Source organism: Vanessa tameamea, chromosome 27 (assembly GCF_037043105.1).
Source record: "Vanessa tameamea isolate UH-Manoa-2023 chromosome 27, ilVanTame1 primary haplotype, whole genome shotgun sequence".
NCBI lineage: Eukaryota > Metazoa > Arthropoda > Insecta > Lepidoptera > Nymphalidae > Vanessa > Vanessa tameamea.
The window spans coordinates 2,196,274-2,218,131 of record NC_087335.1 but is presented as its reverse complement, the minus strand read 5'-3'; the positions used below and the strand labels follow the sequence as shown (position 1 = coordinate 2,218,131).

General features: G+C 34.1%; 2 protein-coding genes across 2 annotated transcripts in view; both read left to right on the top strand.

Annotated features, from left to right (window-relative positions):
• Positions 1 to 169: 169 nt before the first annotated feature.
• Positions 170 to 19,815, top strand: LOC113391946 (CCAAT/enhancer-binding protein zeta). The gene is made up of 20 exons (XM_026628099.2): positions 170 to 417; positions 799 to 907; positions 1,306 to 1,406; positions 2,717 to 2,804; positions 3,153 to 3,326; positions 3,742 to 3,851; positions 4,659 to 4,804; positions 5,355 to 5,490; positions 5,959 to 6,164; positions 6,656 to 6,926; positions 7,135 to 7,315; positions 7,814 to 8,007; positions 8,287 to 8,422; positions 9,009 to 9,185; positions 10,283 to 10,367; positions 10,899 to 11,017; positions 11,732 to 11,884; positions 18,138 to 18,206; positions 18,733 to 18,816; positions 19,449 to 19,815. The coding sequence occupies exons 1-20, from the start codon at positions 259 to 261 to the stop codon at positions 19,766 to 19,768; spliced, it is 3,018 nt and encodes a 1,005-aa protein (XP_026483884.2). The 5' UTR covers positions 170 to 258; the 3' UTR covers positions 19,769 to 19,815.
• Positions 19,816 to 20,432: 617 nt separating this feature from the next.
• The window catches only part of LOC113392058 (ribosomal protein S6 kinase alpha-5-like), a 112,027-nt gene continuing 110,601 nt past the window's right edge, over positions 20,433 to 21,858 (top strand). Inside the window, exon 1 of the mRNA XM_026628290.2 lies at positions 20,433 to 21,676. Coding sequence (XP_026484075.2) covers positions 21,034 to 21,676 — 643 coding nt within the window. The 5' untranslated portion in view covers positions 20,433 to 21,033. The remainder of the gene's footprint in view (positions 21,677 to 21,858) is intronic.

The window sequence follows — 21,858 nt, the reverse complement described above, 5'->3', positions numbered from 1 at the left end:
ATATATATATATATATATATATGTTTTGTTAGATTTCTAAATGTTTATTTAAAAAAAAGTTTTTTTAAAGTAAATCTTAATAATGTAACTCATATAATTATGTTTTAGGCATTTCAAAACATTACCAACTGTCAAACCTTATGTCAACATCTGTCATTTAGTATAATATAATGTAAAACCTTAGACCACATTTCACGTGCTTTTATTATTGTTAAATAAAATATTTAAAATTCGGCAAATGGTCATAAATTTTAAACAATGAAGCATAAAAGGTTTGAAGAAAACATATTAGTTGACGAGGCATATACAAACTACGGCAAAGTTGACAAAAATGCAGACGAAAAGAAAGGTTATGGAATTGCTAAACATTTTGCAGAAACTTTAGAATATGCTGAAAAGAAGAAATGGTATCAACAGGTAAAAGTGTTTTGTTTAAAACTCATGCTTAAAATATTTAAATTCAAATTTAAATTGATGGAACATTTTAATGACAGCGTTTTCCGTCGTGTGACTATTTAATGTATATTATTATTATACATGACTAATATACTTTTAACCAAAGTAGATTTTTAAGTAGAATTAAAACCACATTTCGGTATTCCCAAATCACACAAAAATCATGAATTCATTTGTGCTATACCTTAAGCTTCACAATAACAATCAATATTACTCAAAAAAGCATGATATATAAATTATTTTGATTATATATTGGGTTATTGACATTAGCCCTTTAGCACCAAGTCACAGGAGTAATTCTTCAACATTTCAAAACTATACTTACATGATTATTACTTTTAGTTACCTGAAGAACCATCATCAAATACAAGTCTGCCAGATGAAAAGGTCGAAGAACTTAGAAAAGAAGCGAGTAGCGCCTTGCACGGAGATACATTAGCTTATGAAACCAGTAAGGATATTAATTAGAATATTTTGATAAGAATAAAAATATAATTTTAAAATAGGGATCAAGCTATAGGTTTCATAACTTTTTTTTTGTAACAATTAGGTAAGAAAGTTATACTGCATTGAGATTTTAGATACCTTTAAAATCTTCAATTACTGTATTATATTATTACGATATTTAAATTAAAAATGTTTACACAATACATTAATGTAATTAATATTAATATACATTGAGGCGTCAAGAAACTTTTTCTTTTAAAAGTAATATTTACATTGAACTATATAGTCCTACTTTAATCCTATAAACACCTATAAATGTTTAAAATGTGTTCTCTCAAATTAAAAATCAAATTTTATTCTATCTATTGACAAAATTATAGAAAAATGTAATATGATTTCCAGAATCAAGCAGAAGTGGTTCTTCTGATCAACAATGGGCTCGCACATTGCTCACAAAGGGTACAATAGGGGACAGGGTAGCTGCAGCTACTATATTAATACAGGTAATGTATACTCTATTCCAACCATAACAGGAAAAAAGCCAAATGAACAACATTTGACAACAAATTGACACTATATCATTGGTTGAGAGCTTGATTAATCTCTGATATTCATTATGATTTGCAAAATAATGAGTAGTTTGAACGTTAACGAAACTGTTTTGAAGTCTTAGAATGGAGTAAAATTAAAGTGGAAATAAGTATTTAAGTGTAATAGTGTTGTATTATAAATAAAGGTATATGAATCATAAACTCTTAGTAGTGCACAATATACCGGAGTCATTAGCTAATCTCATGACATACATAAATCTAAGGTTTATTTATCTTTTTTCATACTTCCATTGGAATAGGCTATAGATGTATATGTTATAAATCTTTATATAGTATGAAACAAAGTTGCAATCCACCATTTTTAAGAATAGTATTGTAAACTGTGCAATGGATTTTAATGAGATTCCTTGATAAACAGAGTGAATCAAGAGAAAAGTTTATATGTATAACACATACATATTACAGTAAAGAAATACTGAGAATTTGTATTTTCCTAGCCAGAAAAATAAGAATTTTGCTTTTTATGTTGGTTTTTCAATCTTAATGTTGTATGGTACGTCAACCTTTTCTATATATTTAGTAAGCTTGAATTGATTTAATATTTGTTATATTATATATTATCACATCTAAAAGGTGAAGCAATACAAAAGCTTGTAAAACTGTTATGTGTGAACTATTAAAACTACCATATTAATAAACAAAATAAAAGTGCCCTTTCAAAAAAACACCCTATATTTGGGTATATAATTGTTTAAGATATTTAAATTCACACAACTATTGTCACAACAGTTCTGATAAAATAATCATGTGTAGATTAACTGTGATACTATTTTTTTTTTTAATTGTTAGTGATGTGACAAGTTTTAAGCAGTAATCTTTTAAAAGTAGGAGATCTCCCTCAATGTCCAAACACTCAGATCTTATCTGAAATAAAATTTATCAATCTACTTAGTGTTTATACTTTAAGATCATAAGATTGTTTCAAAAAGGTACTTAATTTCTTAAATACTTATAATTACATTTCATAACTTCAAATTCAAATCTATTTTATATAAGTAAACTTCATAATAAAGCGTTTTTGAATCATCAATATTCAAACACTACCACCATTTCGGAAAGCAGCCTCTAGCGAGAATAAATGGCAAGAAACTCGCATAGTTGCTCTTTTCAAATAAACAGATTTACAATGCAAACAGATTACAATTAGGGTCCTGCGATGGAACCCGAGCCTAAAAAATAGTCAATTTAATTTCTTTTTTCAGGATAATCCGATTCACAATTTGACAGCGTTAAGGAATCTTGTAAATAATGTGAAGCCAGCCAAGAAGAAGGATGGCATTGTTATAATAGGTATGGTTGATTTCGTGTACTGATATTTGTTAAGTTTATCTTGATTTATAATGGCCACTGTGGTCAAAATTTGATCATATTCCTAATATGTAGTTTTTAATACTATCAGTTAGACATTTTGGTATAAAATAAATGACAATAACCTTTCTCATCCTATATACATTTATATGCTTAAGATTAACATAACATTTATTTGAAAAAAAAAAATTTAATTCTATGTGTTTTGTGCAATGTTTTTTTATATTTTTCTCACAATTTCCAATGCAACATTCTAATTTAAAATATATATTTTTTTGTAATTCAATTATTTATTAAGCAGTTACTTTATTTTTTATATTCCTTTTACAGATGCATTATCAGAACTCCTAATCTCAGAACTGCTCATCCCAAATGTCAAGTTGAGAACCTTTACACAGCACCCTTTAGATAAAGTGGACGAGATGACATCTGGTAACAAGCAGGCAAAACGTAACGTTTTGAAGCTCTGGTACTTCGAAGATCAGCTTAAAGAACTATATGGAAGTAAGTCAACGACAAATTTAGCACATTAAAACAATAGAAAGCCTATAAATGTTCCGCTGCTGGGCTTAGGCCCCCCTTTATCGCCACACTTCACCAATGGAGGTTGGTGGATACATGTGTAGCAAAATTTCACTGCAAACAAGTTCAGTTTTGACACAATATTTGATATGCTTTAACTGAACAATAAATTCAAGTAATAGTAATGATTGTGCATGTACACAGTTGTGGATTTGAATATACGATATTCACAGTATTACCGTACCTTCAGAGCAGTCATTTTCTGAGCCCTTAAGTGAACTCTATGTAGTATGAATGTTTTGATTATCACTAAACAAAACTTGGCAAATATAAAAACTGTACAGTAACATTGAAATTGGCTTTTCATCTTAATAATAAAATATGAATATTATTTCAGCATATATAGAGGCTTTGAATAAATTTGCACATGACTCCGTAGATGCGAATAAAGAGAAGGCTGTCAGCGCTATGTCCTATCTTCTAATGCATCACCCAGAAAGAGAAAAGGTAAAAAATAAAATATATTATACACTAGAGTTAAAGAATACAAGTATCTTACAATACCGATGTCCTTTACACACATATGTATATAAATAAGCTGTCATTAATTTTTACATGTTAGTATGTATTGGTCAAAACTTGCAATTTAAAACCACACAACAATTTTGCCGAAATTTGTTGACACTAACATTTAATTTATATTTAATTTTAATTATTTTATATATAAGAATTGAGATTTGTATAGATTTATATACAAACGAAGGCTAGCACCTCCATGTTAAATTAATTATCTATACAAATATTATAAATGCGAAAGTAACTCTCTGTGTCCTGTTGCTCTTTCACGGCGAAACCACTCAACCTAATGAGATGATATTTGGTATGAAGCAAACATGCATTCCAAGGAAGGACATAGGCTCCTTTTTTAGGCCAAACACCTTACGCGAGCTTAGCTGCGGGCGATAACAAGATTTTTAATAAAATAAAATTTAACAATATAATATAATCTAATTTAAATTTTTTTTGCTGTCCCTACTCTTAATCGTCTCATTTTTACATGGCAAAGGACTTTATACTATATCTTTTTAAATTGATTTTATTCTGTCTAAATTGCCGTTAGATGTCACTGCAGCATATCAACTTGTGTACACTCCAACCAATTCTTATGACTATCTCACAAACAAGATATGTAAATGCCATTAAGGAGGGGAGAAAAAAAAATTCCTTTCACTATTAGGATATACACACAGATAGAGCAACTGCCGGGTTTCCGGTATAATATATGAGCAATATTCTAATAGCATGTATTTTCAGATGTTACTCATGAATATAATAAACAAACTTGGTGATCCAAACCAAGGTGTGGCGTCTAAAGTGATCTACCATCTCTGTCAGCTGCTGTACAACCATCCGAATATGAAGAATGTTGTTTTAATTGAAATTGAAAAAATGTTATTTAGGTAATGTACCACAATTATTATCAATCTTAATTGAATAAATAGGTCACACGATGGAAGAACTCAGTATGTGAGTATTGAGCAATAAAGTCACAGTTGAGTGCTGGAGCTACACTCTCACTATAGTACATTACAAGAGTCCAAGACCGAAGTCTAAGAACAAAATACTGGCATGTATCAATGCAAAACAAGAAAAGGTCCTAAGAAAATATTTGGCTAAAGAATGTCTCGTATTAAATAATGAGTGTACAAAGTCAATTTCCTTTGGGAGCTCGTTTCGTGGAATGAATTTTAGAAAACTTAAATCTTAAACGGATGTTAACGATTTAAAGCTAGTCAAATACCAATAAATTTTCACAATTTTAACCATTATTATTTAGATAAATTCATATTTAATTACATAAAAGTAGAGATATTAAGAGTTTTTAATAGTTATTAATATTGGTATGTTTGTCAGCATTACTTACTTCGATTAGAATTATAAGAGATCTATTTACCAGCCTGTAAATTAAAGTTACAAATGATTTAATGGTTTAATTTTGTTCGGTTTCAGAACAAACATATCACCCCGGGCTCAGTATTATGGCGTCTGTTTCTTAAACCAGTTCTTCCTCGGTAAAGACGACAGCAAAATTGCTGAAAATCTGATAAGGATATATTTTTCGTTTTTCAAAGCTTCGATTAAGAAGGTCAGTTTAATATTTAATTTATTATATTAAATAATTTTAACTATGTATTTTATATAGATGTTACTAAAATAATCCCTTTTTTGTTTATCAAAAAATTGGTTCAATATTTTACTAATTAATTAACATTGAAACGATTTATTTTTCTGACAATATAGCGATATTGTTTGTTGTTTTACAAAATAAGTTTCATGCAATTTGCCAATTTACTTATCCGTTGAAAAATTCTCAAAGTCTGGAGTCTGAAAGTTGCCAGTGTTTACACTACACATGCCCTGGTAAATACGTCAAGCCGTCGGTTCAGCGTCCGAACTGTTCGGTCGTATGCGAGTATCATCCGATGGGATTTCCATATCTCAAAGCTTCAATATCTGGAAGACTACAACTCCATACCACGTCGAACTCCCGCGACACTCCCCGTGGGGGGTCGGCGCGGTAACGGCGCGGTAACGGTGCGGGGGCGGTGCGCAGGGCGAGATCGACTCGCGGCTGATGTCGGCCATCCTGTCGGGCGTGAAGCGCGCGTACCCGTTCGCGGAGCGCTCGCGGCTGGCGGCGGCCGACGAGCACGCGGACGCCGTGCACCGCCTCGTGCACCTGGCCGGCTTCGGCGTCGCCATCCACGCGCTGGCGCTGCTGCACCACACGGCCGGCCACAGCCGCGCCGCCAGCGACAGGTTCGTCTGCTACTTCACTCTGACTACAGCTGAGCCACTCGGGAGGGCATTCATTCGATTCAATCGATTTCAATCGATTCGTTTCTAATAAAATAAAACTCGAGATATTATTTTTTTGCTGTCTCTACTCTTAGTCGCTCACTCGTACTCACATAATGTACGCTGATAATAATTCAAAGCTTGGCTTTATACGTGTATAATGTCGCTTACTTTTCTTCTAATTCTTAAGTATTATCTTTTTTTTTATAATAACAACACTGTACACGATCCCACTTTGTAATATTATATTCACTTTAATTTAATGTCTTAGAACTTAAAACAAAACCATAATGTCAAAAACATCGTGCCAATTCAAAGTCAAAATCTATATGCACCTTTTTAGAGCTCTAGATTACATAATCATTAAAAATATTCAAACTTGTACTAAATAATTTTAAATAAAAAAATGTTCAGATGTAAAAAAAAATCGAAATATTACAAATTGTTTCCAGATACTACACCGCCCTCTACCGCAAGCTGACCAACGCGGATATTTTCAACACGACCCACTCGGCTCTGCTGTTCTCGCTCATATACAAGTCGCTGAAGCAGGACAGCAACACCGAGCGCGTGACGTCGTTCATCAAGCGCCTGCTGCAGCTGTGTTGCTACATGACGCCCGCGCAGGCTTGTGGGATGCTGTTCTTGATATCACAGGTCTTGAAGAATAAGGAGAAGAAGGACGCTATCAAGTTGGTTTGGAGTAAGAGGGAGATAAAAGAGGTAAAATACTTTTATTTATTAACAGAAATACAGAGCTCCACTATTCTGGTTACTTCAGATCAATTCTGTGACCGAATTGTTGTACATGTGTTGTATTGCTATCGGAATTTTTTATTAATTTAAAATTAAAATTAAGTTAAAATTCACTTGATGAAAGTGATATGTGATTTTAAAAAGTATTTATTTAATATAGAAATTTATGATATAGGAAATAAAAGAGGAAACAAATGATGACAAAGAAGAAATCAAAGAAGACGCAGAGGATACGGTGACAGACATCAACGATACAATAGATAAGACACTAGAAGAGACAGAAAAAATTGAAGAGGAGAAAGTCGAACAGAAGAAAATTGATCTTCTAAAGGGAGATAAAAAAGATCTGTTAATAGGTAAGAGTTCTGAAATAGCCATAAGTCTATTACGATCGCGGTACCTTATAGTTGAGGCGACCATTTTGAGCAAAAATTTTGATTTTTTTTTTATGGTAACATTATATATAAAAAAGAGTGGCTCAAATTAGCAAATATCCGGAATCAGCAATGACGGAAGAGGGTGCGGCTCCTGTCCTGAAGGATAGTATAGTAAGCCTCATCAATTTTGTCATCGAACAAGTCAAGACTCCGGTAACATGGAGCGTGAGGTGGTAGATTTTTCAAGAAAGCTGATAAAACATCCTTTCATTGTTATTTATTAATAACTGAATATTTTCAGTTTGGACTTTAAGTTAAGTTTTTATATTCAAATATAAAAACTTAAATAACCACCGTATAACCGTTATTGTTCAAGTATTTGTTGGTCAATCGAGATTAATTTAAGATAATATATCAAGTCTCAGACTTGAAAACATATATTTGTCATTTGTATAAAAATACATTCAATATTTGAAGATGACGACGAAGAAGAAACATACGTTGATCTGAAAATCGATGACCAGGGCAACGTGAAGCCTAAGAAGCGTCGCTCGGCTGCAGTCACGGGCTGGTACCACGCCAGGGTGAAACCCGATGAACAGGAAGAGGATCAGGAGGAGAAAGAAGTCACATCCAAGATACAGTTTAAGAAGACTATCAACATGGAAAAGGTAGGGATTTTGTTTATCGCTATTGCATAAATAAACTAATATATTCAATTTCAAATTCTATTATCTTGTGGTACCACCCATTCATCGTCTATTCTAAAGTGTAACTATGGTCACAAGGAATGGTGACCACTTACCGCTCATTTTTTTGTCGTAAATAAGAAATGTATCTACTGCATTTGATATGTAGAAATGAACCAAAACTGTTGCTTACTAACAGCTGTGAATGTGGCCAAGCCTTTCGTTAATAAGACATACTTGTATTTGACAATATAATTGCAGGTCATAACTGATTACAATCCCTACGCCCGCAACCCCGCTTTCTCCGGAGCTCACTGTTCAGCGTATCTGGAGCTGTTGCCACTCGCAAAACACTACCACCCCAGTGTTAAACTCTTTGCAGAAAAGTTGATGAATGGTACAATTTGATTTATTAACATTTAGTAAAGCCTTAAGTTACAAGTTTTCCTTACAAGAATAGTTTTTTATTGGGACTGGAAATAGACAATGATCCAATTTACTAAGTTTGATACACCATTAAACTGTTGTTCAAATTAAATATTTTTTAATTCAAGTAGATTCCTATAAATATTTTTGATACATCTTCTTTTAGTATTTATTATCCTCCATTGCATTGAAATAGTTGAGTAACATTAGTAGTATTTAATCTTCAGTTTCCAAACCGGTGATCAAAGTAAGATTAAATAATATTATTAAAATCTATATTGTGATTGGTCGAAAGCAGCTGATGACGCAATAGGCAACCAATGAGGGTTGAGTATTGAGAATGTTTAGTAAACTGAGAACTAATAATCGAAATAAAACGAAATAAATGTGATTCAAAGTTACGCAACGATTTTTTTTAGAGATGTTAAAGCCAAAAAAATGGTTTGTTTCTGACCGCGTGGACTATATGCGGCTCCTAGCACAAGTTTTACGGCTAATTGTAATGTTAAAAAGGAGTATTAGATATATATGTATATAGTTATATATTTATTTCACAGATCAAATTATACAGTACAGTGGTGACCCACTCAAAGATTTTGCCGGTATACGATTTTTGGATCGATTCGTATTCAAGAACCCGAAGAAAAGATCGGACAGACACGAGGAGGGTGATGTTAAGAAGGTCAAAGGATCCCATCCAAAGTTCGCAGTGAGGAAGAATTATACAGCGAAAGGTATTACAATATTTATCTAATTTCTTGTTTTCTAATTGTTGTCTCGGGGGGAGGGGCGCCCCCCTACTTAATGCATCTTACCGCCACGGATAATGTGACTAGTAAAATACTTAGTAATATAGGTATTATACAAGCAAGTAAAGTAGTTGGTACTGCACTTGAACTCTTTCCGATCGTAGAGGGTTCCCCGTCCCATCGGATTATAAAGTGATAAAGAGTGCACTTGTATTTGCACTTTGCGTTTTTTCTTTTTTTTTATGGCATTGGTTGGCGGACGAGCATATGGGCCACCTGATGGTAAGTGGTCACCACCGCCCATAGACAAAAGCGCTGTAAGAAATATTAACTATTCTTTACATCACCTGTGCGCCACCAACCTTGGGAACTAAGATGTTATGTCCCTTGTGCCTGTGATTATATATTGACTTTGCGTACACACCGCACATCCACTATAACATGACTCGTACGACTGGCTAGTCTGTTTTAAATATGACTGCCGAGAGCGGAAATCGATTAAAACTTTACAATTACAGACACACGAGGAACGCTTAGTTCTCATCGTTGATGCCGTGGTGCATTTCTTACAGTGTCATTGTTCATAGGGTGTGGTAATAGCTGAAGCGTCTACACGACTGACTTTCTGTTATATAATAGTGAAAATAATTTTGATTGTGATATAATAAAGTTTTTTATGATATAAGTAAGCGGCACGACAAATATGCTACCTGATGATAAGTGGTCACCATCATTCATAGACATTGGCGCTTTAGGAAATAATAACCATCGGCAAAAGGCCACCAACCTTGGAAACGAATGTTATGTGCCTCGGGCCTGTGAACACAACAATACTGAGGAATGCTGTTTGGCGGTAAAATATATGATGAGTTGGTGGTACTTACCGGCGGGCAGGTTTGCACAAAACCTAATTATTCCGTTCCTGATAAATAGTCTATCTAATACTAGAATATTTTTCACATCGGACTGATATTCTGAGATTAACGCGTCACAACAATCATTTCAGATTTATAAAATAGTATGATCTTGACATGTGACACATTTTAAATGGAAAGGTTTGAAATATTACAATTTTTTTACAGGCCTTAAAAGTATCCCAGTAAATTCATCGACATATTTAAACGAAGACGTGAAGAAGATACCCGTGGATGAGAAATTCTTATATGAGTAAGTTTTTTTAATATATTGTCTGATCTCAATAGTTATTGATATTTTGTGTATGTTCTGAATTAAATTAAATTTACTATTATAGTTTACTGGCTCTACGCTTATCTTATTTCTTCAATTAAAGTTTTAATATTACTATGTCTTTAATAATGATTTGAATTGAAGCTGGAATGGAAGAATGGACTATCGGAATAACTTTTAAGATGAAAGGGTGCAGTGCCCCCATTAAAATCTGTTACATAACAAAACAAAAGACTTCTCAGTCTTTTTGTTAATTAAAATTAAAAAATACATTATATAAGTATTGTATTAAACAAATAATATACTCAAACCTTTACAGAAACATATAGATTGCCCCTAGTGAGAAAAACATAAAATTCGGTTGTTTGATTTTTGAAAAAAAAAATCCAGTAAAAGTAGAATCTTAAATTTTTAAATTTGCTTAAAATAGTTAACTAATCTTTTTTTAATTTTTTTGATGGAACTAAAAGATCTCTATAGGAACCTTACTATTTTATTGTATATCTATAGTTTCCTACAAAAGCGGCGAGAAGTGAACGCGTCGGACGACGAAGACAGCGATACGGACTCCGTTACCAGCGAGGACTTTGAGAAATACTTGGACACCGTGACTGGGTCGAAGGCACAAGGTAACATGTCGACTAAAAATTTACTAAAAATACATTAAAAACTATACTATATTCCAATGACAGAAAAAGTAAAGATAAACGAAACTTACATTACACATTCCATGCTATTTGCTAGTATATAGTATATAATATATATTTATATAGTATATAAAGTATATAATAGTAATTCAATTATTATGTACAAGCCGCTCGCGGTAAAAGGTGTGTTAGGTACATTTTTCTTAAGAAAAAAATTACCAGACTATTATTCTATCTCTGTGCCAAATGTCATACAGATCCGTGGTGTTGAGTAACAAATACGAATCCAACCTTAACATGGCAATGGCAAGAAGCCATTGGGATTGGTTATTTATATACATAATGTATATTAGCAAGGCTTACAAACAAGTAGATAGACTGCCAGATAGTACGTGACCTTCTTCCATAGGAAACTATATATTTATCATTATGAAATTGTTTGATTTTTGAAGTTTTGGGGCTCAGTCCATCATTCTTCTCCAATTTAGTTGATGTGATTGAATATTTAGATACTAAAACACAAAGCTTTTGTTTGTTAAGTTTTGAGTAAAGGAAAAAAACCAGCAAGAAACTTAGTCTGTGATGGCTTACGATAAATAATCGTGCATCACTTTAAACATATGCTGAATATTATTACATAAACAGATAATGTATGATTATTAGTAAGGATTACTTTAAAATTTGAATCACTTTCAGAATCAGATGAAGATTTGGATTTCTTGGCGGAAATGGAAGCAGCGAAGAGGAAACGTCCCAAGAAAGGTGAACAACAGAGCGATGATGAACTTGGTGATGATGATGATGATGATGCGGATGATGATATTGGTGACGATGGAGGAGGTGACGGAGGTATGATATTTGTTTTATTAGGAACCATTTTAAAACTTATATTTGATTGCTTAAGAAATATATTGACGACCTCCGTGGTCGAGTAGTGTGTACACCGGTTTTCATGGGTACGCCACTCCGAGGTCCCGGGTTCGATTCCCGGCCGAGTCGATGTAGAAAAACTTCATTAGTTTTCTATGTTGTCTTGGGTCTGGGTATTTGTGGTACCGTCGTTACTTCTGATGTCCATAACACAAGTGCTTTAGCTACTTACATTGGGATCAGAGTAATGTATGTGATGTTGTCCAATATTTATTTATTTATTTATATATTCAAAATTAAAATAAACTTTATTCAAGTAACCGCTTAAAAGCGCTGTTGAATTGTAATATTACAAGATTAAATTAAATGTAATGCTACCACCGGTTTAAATGTAGATAATATCGAAAATAACAGAAAAAAAGGTTTTAGGTATTTTTTTTTTAATGTATTTTATCGTCAATGATTTATGATTCATTACAGTTAAATATATTTCATGGATATCGATGAATAGTATCTCTGCGCTTTTTAATATATGTCTTGTGAATAATAGTACAAGTTTTACATAACAATAAAACTTGTATTATTGAGCAGAGACGATGCACAGCATCCGTGAGAGTGCGTTGTCTACTTCCCTTTCCGGTTTCTTATTTTAGAATGGGGATATGACGTCACGTCCGTCCCACTCCATTTGTTAGGTCCCAGGATGGCAGCTTGCCATTTTGCTTTCATAGAAGTCTCTCACCAGGAGCCCTTATTGGGATGCTGTGCATCGTCTCTGCTCAATAATACAAGTTTTATTGTTATGTAAAACTTGTACTATTATTTGGCATGTGACGATGCACAGCATCCGTGAGAGACGTGTTTATATCTCCTGGTGACCATTAAACGACGCTATGTGAAAACTGAGAACATAATATAAAATATAAAATCTGTATATTTGAGAATCATATATTTACTTCGACAAGATGAATATAATAATCAACTGAGTTATATAATATCCAATAAAACAATCCACATGTTTATATTTCAACAAAAAACAAAACAATAAACACAGGTGTTTAAGAAGATTAAAGATATAGATAATTAACGAATAGTAAATCATTGAATAATCAATATATTAATCTACAGGCTCAAAATTATTTGAAAAATTATAATGAGATGGTTTCGAATTACTTATTATCTGTTTACAATAAAACTTAAGGAAAGTCTTTTCACTGCGCCAGTTTCCTCGCGCTAATATATCTTCAATAGAAAAATGTTCAAACCAATTTAAGGATGCGACGGCAGAGCGGAAACTGCCTGCCGAAGCTACAATACCTGCATCTTTAAAAACTGACTTTACCCAACCACTTATCACAGTACGAGAAGCTGCTCGGTTCGAACCTCTAATTGTTATAAATAGGGAACTATCACAACTGGGCGTACGCCGTTCAGTGCCTAATTCAATCACTTTCCTTAACCAGTACACCGGACAAACCCTGGTACATGAATGTCTTTTCAATTTCCAACCTGATTGCCTGTACGTAGCTGTATCAGTTTTAGAGCCAAATGTAGGATGTAAAACTATATAGTCACCGAAATCAAAGTAATGGCGTGAATCTATTTTCAACAATGTAAGGTCATGAACACGTCTACCAGATGCGAGTAACAAAAGACATGCTAATCGTCGTGAAGCATCAAATAATGAATTAGTGGCTGGTGGATTGTTCTTTAACCAGACAATCAAGTCATTTGGATCCCAAATTGGAGGTTTTATTGTTTTTGGGCTACGGAGAGAAATAGCTTTTAAAATATGCTTGACTAAAAAATGTAAATTCAAATTTTCATTATTTAAAACTTTTCCGAATGTAAGAACTACTGATTTATGTAGGAGAATAGTAGGATAAGCTAATTTTTCTTCTAAGCTCAAAAAGGCCAAAAATCTTGATAAAGTTACTCCATTCGGATGTTTAAAATCAAAATCATTTAGATTACACCACCTCACCCATCTAGACCAAGCGGGTTTATATGTTTTAAGCGTAGATTCCCTCCAACTAGACTTAAGCAATCTCTTTTCAGCTTCAGTCCAAGTCTGAATTATATCTTCCCAGCCCCAATTTTCCAGACGAAAAGCTTATGTCTTGAATTCGGGGAGGTGGCAAGCCCGTCGTTTGATCCACCAGCACTTGAGATAACCGTTGGATTTTCAAAGGTTTGCATAAAGCTCGCCTGCGGAGATCCGGAAGCCAAAATACTCTCTTCCACATTGGCGCAACGATCAAAAAGGTTCCTTGAGCCGTGTTGAGATGTTGCAGCACGCGTGGGATGAGACTCGGCGGAGGGAATACCCACGCTAGCTGAAACCGCCATGGACGACTGAAGGCGTTGCAAAATAGAGCTGAGGAGTCCTGACAATTGCTCGAAACGTAATTCTGTACTACTCTTGTTTCTTTTGTGGCAAACAAATCTATCTGTGGTACTCCAAACCTGCGGAATATCACATTGAGAGCAGGTTTCAATAGGTGCCACTCGGCTGCTTGTTTCCCTCTCGATAGACGATCGGCGATGTCGTTGAATTTCCCAGGAATATACTCTGCTGTCATCGTGATATCCCACTTGTCCAGGTAATTTAGAAGCTGGTATGTTTGGTTGAGAAGAGCTATCGATCGTGTGCCGCCTTCTTTTTGAATATATGAGATAACTGTTCGATTGTCTGACTGTAAAATCAGATGACGCCCTTGTATTTGTAACCTGAAATGCCTTATAGCTGCTATTATGGCAAACATTTCTTTGCGGTTGCAATGCCATTGCATCTGATCTTTTCTCCATTTGCCTGACACTGTCTGATTGTCCATTTGAGCTCCCCATCCAAAATCTGCAGCATCTGTTGTCAAAAAATGATGAATCTGTTTCGAATGCAACGTTGTTTTTGGCTGCGACATCTCCATGGTATTGATCCACCACTTGAGATCTTTCATTACTGTAGCTTGCAAGTTCATTTCTTTCATTGATAATCTCGCTAGCACCCTGGACTGTAACTGAAGCTGACGGCAGTGTAATCTCCCTCGAGGGACTACAAAATTGGCGAAATTTAGGCAGCCCAAAATACCTTGCGCTTCTTTGAGTGATATTGTACGTTTTTGATTCAGGCGATATGAAATTGACAATATCTTGTGTATCTTTTTTCTTGGAAGACTTTTGAAATTCAACTTGGTGTTCCAAACTATTCCTAAAAATTCTACTTCCTGAGATGGTTTGATTACAGATTTCTCGTAGTTGATAGTCCAACCCAGCACTTTGAGTTTGTTCATCGCCAACTCTACTTGGGATTGAAGAGCTGCTTCCGATTGATTCGCTATTAAGAAATCGTCTAAATAAACAACCACTCTCAAACCTTGATTGCGCAAATGTTGTGCCACCCAGTTGGTTAAGGCAGCAAAGTTCTTCGGAGCGCAAGATAGTCCGAACGGAAGGCAAGTCATTTGTAGAACTTGTTGATTGTAAACTAGTCTTAGGAACTTTCGATGGTATTCCCTGATTCTTACATGGAAGTAGGCTGATGACAGGTCGAGTTTCACCATCCAATCGCCCTTTTGTAGAAATCGGGGTATTTGGAAATGTGATATTAGTCTGAAGGGTTTGTGTGCAATGTGCTGGTTTAACCGCTTCAGATTGAATATTGGCCTGTTTGAGCCGTCGCTCTTTTTGACTAGAAATAGTTTTGATAGAAAACTGGGTACGTGGTGATGATGACTGACCACTTCTAGAACCCTCTGCTTCAGTAATATTTTTACTTGGTCGGTCATTTCTGGTGACAGTGGCGTTTGGAAGCGATCGAGAACCTTTGTTGAAAGACTGGTTAACAATGGTTTGGAGGTAAATGGCAGACGCATTCCCGTAATCATATCGAGAAGGGCCTTCGGAGCTCCAAGCATCTGCCACTGCCTTCGATGCGCTCGAAGGCAGCCCCCGTAAAATTTGTTGCGGTATGGCCAATAGTCACTTATCAAACTGTCTCTTGATCTGCAGTTTATCCTTTTTAAAGGGTTTTCTATTTTTGGGGTTATACTCTTGTCTTGTAAAACCCGCGTGAGATTTAGACTTTTTTGTATTCTGGTAATCGACTCTCGAACGAAAGGATGGATTAGAGCTTACCATGACGAAATCTGAACTATTCATCTTTTTGGTAGATTTAATAAGAGACTTGTTATTACTCTTAGAATCTCTTCCTGTATGATACCATGGACGCAACCACTTATCAATACCGCCCGTAGTTTGAATGTAAATCCGAAGTTGATTTTCATCAAAAAGATGATTAGAACTCGGAGGTATTTTACGCAAACCCTCGCGAAGGTTCTTATTTAGCAATTCGTTCAGGATACGCTCCCGACGATTTTCAATATATTCGGCACGCTTACCACAGACCATTTGCATAATATCTTCACTTACTTTGTGAAATTTTGAAGTTGGTTGAAATAATTCACTTATTTTGTCAAAAAGATTAGTTGCAGACAGCACCGTGTCGGCGGAGGCCGCCCAATCAACTAAACATTGCAAATTTTTATTAAGAAGCTCACGCTGTGTAATTAACGCATTACACATGGCTGCCAGTGCTTTTTCCGAGGATGCTAAATAGTCTTTACCCTTTAAAAATTGCCTGAGTTCATCATTCACCTCTAGATCCACAAATCCCGGAGAAGCAATATGCACTTTTAAAGGGTCAGCATACCGTACATCCTTCCACGAAATGTCCCCGAATCTTTGCAAATTTTGGATAATTTTTACGTGCTCGGGATCGGCCCGAGGCACCTTTGGGTCTTTTACTGAAGTGTTAATTAATCCTAAACTCAAAAGACAAGGGGTATTGTTTGCACCAGATGATTCAATTACAGGCCGTTTCAAACAAAACGGTGCTGCTGACGAACTTGCTACGGGTTCAAGTGCAGGAGTAAGTAATTGAGTTGTTTGGTTATTATCCGGAGGAAGAGAACTCAATAAATTAATCGAAGGCATTGATGCCTGAGATGCGGGTAGATAAATATTTTGCAATAAAATATTGGTAAGCTCACTGACCTTGTTTGTCAAAGCATCAAGCTGATTCGAAGACCTGATCCGCTTCCTCCGTCTACTGTCTGACTCACTGTCAGAGGAATTCGAAGAAGACAAATTTGATTCGCTTCCAGGTCCTTGTCGTTTCCTTTTGTTAGACACCGGTTCTAAAACCGGCGCTTGCATAGACTGGTTGCTACAACCAGCGACTTGCTCGAAACCATTATGGTCCAAGCGTACATTTTCCACTTCACTTTCACTACTCATAATAACAATAGCAAAAACACTTGTTAGCACAATAGAATATTTCTATCTAAAAAAAAACCGAATTAATTACAAAAAGAACACAATTTTACACACTGAGCAAAAAATTGATGTTAACGCTAAGAGAAGTAACGACGCTATGAAAGCAAAATGGCAAGCTGCCATCCTGGGACCTAACAAATGGAGTGGGACGGACGTGACGTCATATCCCCATTCTAAAATAAGAAACCGGAAAGGGAAGTAGACAACGCACTCTCACGGATGCTGTGCATCGTCACATGCCAAATAATATGCCTTATTTTTTTGCTAATTGGCAAAGTTAGATATCAGCACAATGTTAAAGATAAATACCTTGCTTAATCGTATCAGGTCAGAATATTTTCTTTTCCGAACCGGTGGTAGTGTTTAATTTGACAACCAATAAGTAAGTGTAATGCTTCTGTATTGAATAAAGGTTTTTGAATTGATTTTAACAGTTATGGTATATAATTATAATCTCAAAATAATAATAAATATTTTTGTGGACATACATTTTAAGGAATTTAATCTCAAAAATCGTTAAGAACGCTCGAAAGCATAAGGACTTGGTAGTGATCTATTATAAACAAAAAATACTATTTAACGAGCTATGATTCAACAACTTCAGATTGCACGTTTATGTAAAAAAATATCTTCATTGATATCAAAAATATATTCTCTCCTCGGACGATTCTGATGTAGGTGTAAATTCGATTACTTTTATATACAATAAGATAAAAAATTTTAACAAAAATGGCGTGTTGTTTATGTGTGCAAGATCTTTTAAAATAAATGTTATTTTCAATAGTTTCGGCTGTGGAGTTTGGATGCCTAATAAAACTTACTATATTGTTATACTAACGATTATTATTTAAGCACTTTGTTATGTTATATTTCGTATCATAGTATTTTATCATTTTAGATGACAGCGACGGTGACTTGGATCTGTCGGGTGATGAAGATGAACCAGCATTGTCGGGCGAAGATGACGGTAGTTATTTATTTCTTAGAACAAAACATAGCAATAGATTATAGTGCCAGAATATTTCTTAAGTCTTACTTTGACAATTTGAGGTGCACATATTTCTATAAACAGATTTTCAAAATCGTATCTGACGTCAGAAAGCGGACCGAACGTTCGATTTTAACATGCCAAAGAATCTGATACAAACACTAGACATGGAGTTTATAGATAAAAACAAATCAAAGTGATTCAATACTTCATTTAAATAAATAATTAGTGGTATTGCAAAATACAACAAACCGTAGACTTGTATTTATGCACACCGACAGTTCTTAACTAGTATCTTTAGAAATAAACAAAACAATATTCCAGTTCACTGCTTATATCCACTTTAATAAAAACGCATTTTTGAGTGAATTAATAATGAATATAATAGATTATTGAAGATTCCGAATGTTATTGCGTATAAAATTTATATATATATAAATACAAATAAATAGAATGAAGCTATGACTGGTTGTCACATTTTACTATATAATATTCTTTGTTGCAGAATTACTTCTTGAAGACAGTGAAGACGAAGACCACGTTGATGTTCCCGGGAAGAAATCGGCTAAAAACAAATTAAAGATTAAAGGTCAGAAATTACTTTCGGAAATGTGATATTTAACTAATATGTTAATTTAATTTTGTATCACATATAATCAGATTAATCACGAATGCAATGCGATGAAACAAACCCATTCCAATCTCAGTTTTGCAGTTAAAATCAAATAATAATAATAACATTGCACAACAAGACAACAGTTATTATGAAAAAAATGAAACAAAATAAGTATATTATGTTATTATTATAGCCTTATCGCTAAAGAGCGATCTTCTCAAATATTTACATGGTTTATATCTAATTATATAAATATTATTCAGTTTGCCCAGCGATGTGAAAGTAACAAAATCGATTATGAGCGCTTGATTATATCCATTTCAAGACTAATACTCAATTTGTAACAGCCATAGTTTTATAGAAAAAATATTATGCTGCTTAATTATATTGGTTGATTCTTTGAGTTTTTTAAAAATTTCCAAAAACAAGATTTTTTTAATGGCGTTTCTTATTATTTTATATTCAAATATATAGAAAAAAATAGATATCCAAAACTAGTTTCAAATATCTGAAATAACGGACAGATAACAACAATTAATAAATTAATTCCAACAGGTAATTAATAATTACTTTATTTATGTGCTTATTTACTTATACTTTCGTAGGTAATGATGATCTCGGATCACTTTTCGCGTCAGCCGAAGAGTTCTCGACGCTTTTAGAAGAAACCGCAACAAATAAGAAACAAGGGTCGAGTCAAGCCGTATCGAACACGGACAATTCAAGTACAAAACAATTAGCCTGGGAAGAAAATCGTGATAAATGGATCAAGGGATATAATAAGAAAATTCTGGGCCACAAAGGAAAGAATAAAAAATTCAATAAAAATTTCAATTCCAATAAGATGGCGGACAAGAAAAAAGGCGGGAAAAGAAAAGGCGGCAACGTTGACGCCTCCGGGGTTAAGAAGAGAAAAATAAAATAATATCTTCAACTGTATTTTTATTACAATAAATGATAAACTATTAACAACATTATTTTATTAACATGTACATTTTTACGATATATCATTTTGACACCATTTTTAAAATAATGTAAAGCTCAAGCAATAAATACTAATTCGTTTGTTTGATAGATAATTTTAAAATATACTATAATACTTAACTTTCTTGCTAAAAGTTAATATTTTGCAAAAACAGGAAAATAAAACTAACCTACAATTTCTTATATAGACTCTATCAATTTGACCTTGACATATGGTTGTTTCACAGGTGGCGCTGGTCACTCGATTTATTTTCAAATTTTTGTACAAGCCATAATTAACCTTATCAAGCGCCAATAAAATTGTTTTTGCCTTGTATAAATGACACTTTGACATCTACTAACTTGTACGGTGGGCCCAACAGGTGTTGATATGAAATGTCAAAAATTGTACAAGCTATTTTCAACTTCTTCTACATATGCTAGCCATAAAAAATAAAAATAAAAATATGTATATTTGTTTAACTTCACGTAATATCATTGGTTACGTGTTAGTCAAATTGTTTGTAAGGTAAATCATTTTATTAAGAATATATTTCGCTTATTTCAAGTGTTGATATCGGACAAGAAGAACAAACTTGCTGCACGCCGATCGTTTGTTTGTTGACATTAGTACGTCATGCAGTTGTCTCGTGAACGCGTTAGAGCGCCGCATCTCGTATCGAAAAATGTAAAATAACTACATTAATACATAAAATAAGCACATTACGTATATAGTGAGAGTACTTTTGTGAACTGTTGACGTTATCGAACATATTTACGTGTACAACGGTGTTGTGAATGAACAAAAAGAGCGGGGAAAATTCAGTGGCAGTGACGATCATAAATCTATTTATAGCTAAGCCTGTGGCGCGTTATTGTATTTTTTTGAGATTGTACAGTGTTATGGTAAAAAATAATCATTCCAACTGGGCTTTAACACTAAAATAATCGATGTTTATTTTCTGTACTATGGAATAATTTATATTTACATATAGAACTGAGCCGCCTAAACTAGTTGACAGTTCACAGATACACACAAGCTAAAATCGTTGCGCATGTGGGTGTGCATTGAGCAGTGATGTGAAATTCTTGCGCTTATCGATTAGCTAGATAATTTCAAGGACGATAGTCGATACGTCTTGTATAATATGGTATTTGTAAATAGTATTATAACCGACGATTGATTGTAATCGTTGAATAATTAAAGTTTTATTAACATCTTGGATCATGGAGTCTCTTCAGATGAACAGAAATGATTCTGATGAAGCGATGCGCAGCGCATCGACTTCAAGTTCAAATCAGCTTTTCATGACTGAAAGTTTAGACCTACCAGACGACACATTTCGTATGAGTCTTGATTATATGTCAGTAATCGGAGAAAATGTTACAATAGGTGATAGAGATGCTTCTATTGATAGTGTTACAAGCAACTTAGTTATAGATACACAGACACCATGTAATACTCCCGTAGAGACAGATAACTCTTTCACACCTACTAAAGAGCACTCACCACCTATATTAGAAACGCCAAAACGCAATGAAGACGTAAAAGGGGCTGTAACAAAACAGAATCTACTCAAATTGTCATTAACTAAAAATATTGATGACGGATTTGTAAAGCCTTGCTCGGCTACGGAGATCATGTCTCCCGCCAAAATGTTGCAATTCGAAGTGGACTTTGTAAAGAGCTCGACGCCAACTATGAAAAGAGCTGTTATTGATTTTAACTTTTTTAATGAAAATAATTTTGAAGAATATTTCGAAGATGTACCCAAAGCTACGTCTGATAACGAAGAGAAAACTGATAAGGCTTTTAAAGAAATTCCCGTTATAGTGAAGGCAGACACAATTCGTCACGAAATAGGTTACGGTAAGTGTATTCGTTTTATAATATGTGATTTATATTTTTTTCCCAGGTACACTTTGGATCTGCTTAGTATCGATCGATATCTTAATAAAGTCCCGCTGAGCTTCTTTCGCCGGTTGGTCTCAATACATTGGTAATTTTTTTGTCTTTCTTTTGAATAAACAATTTCAATGTTGAGTTTACAT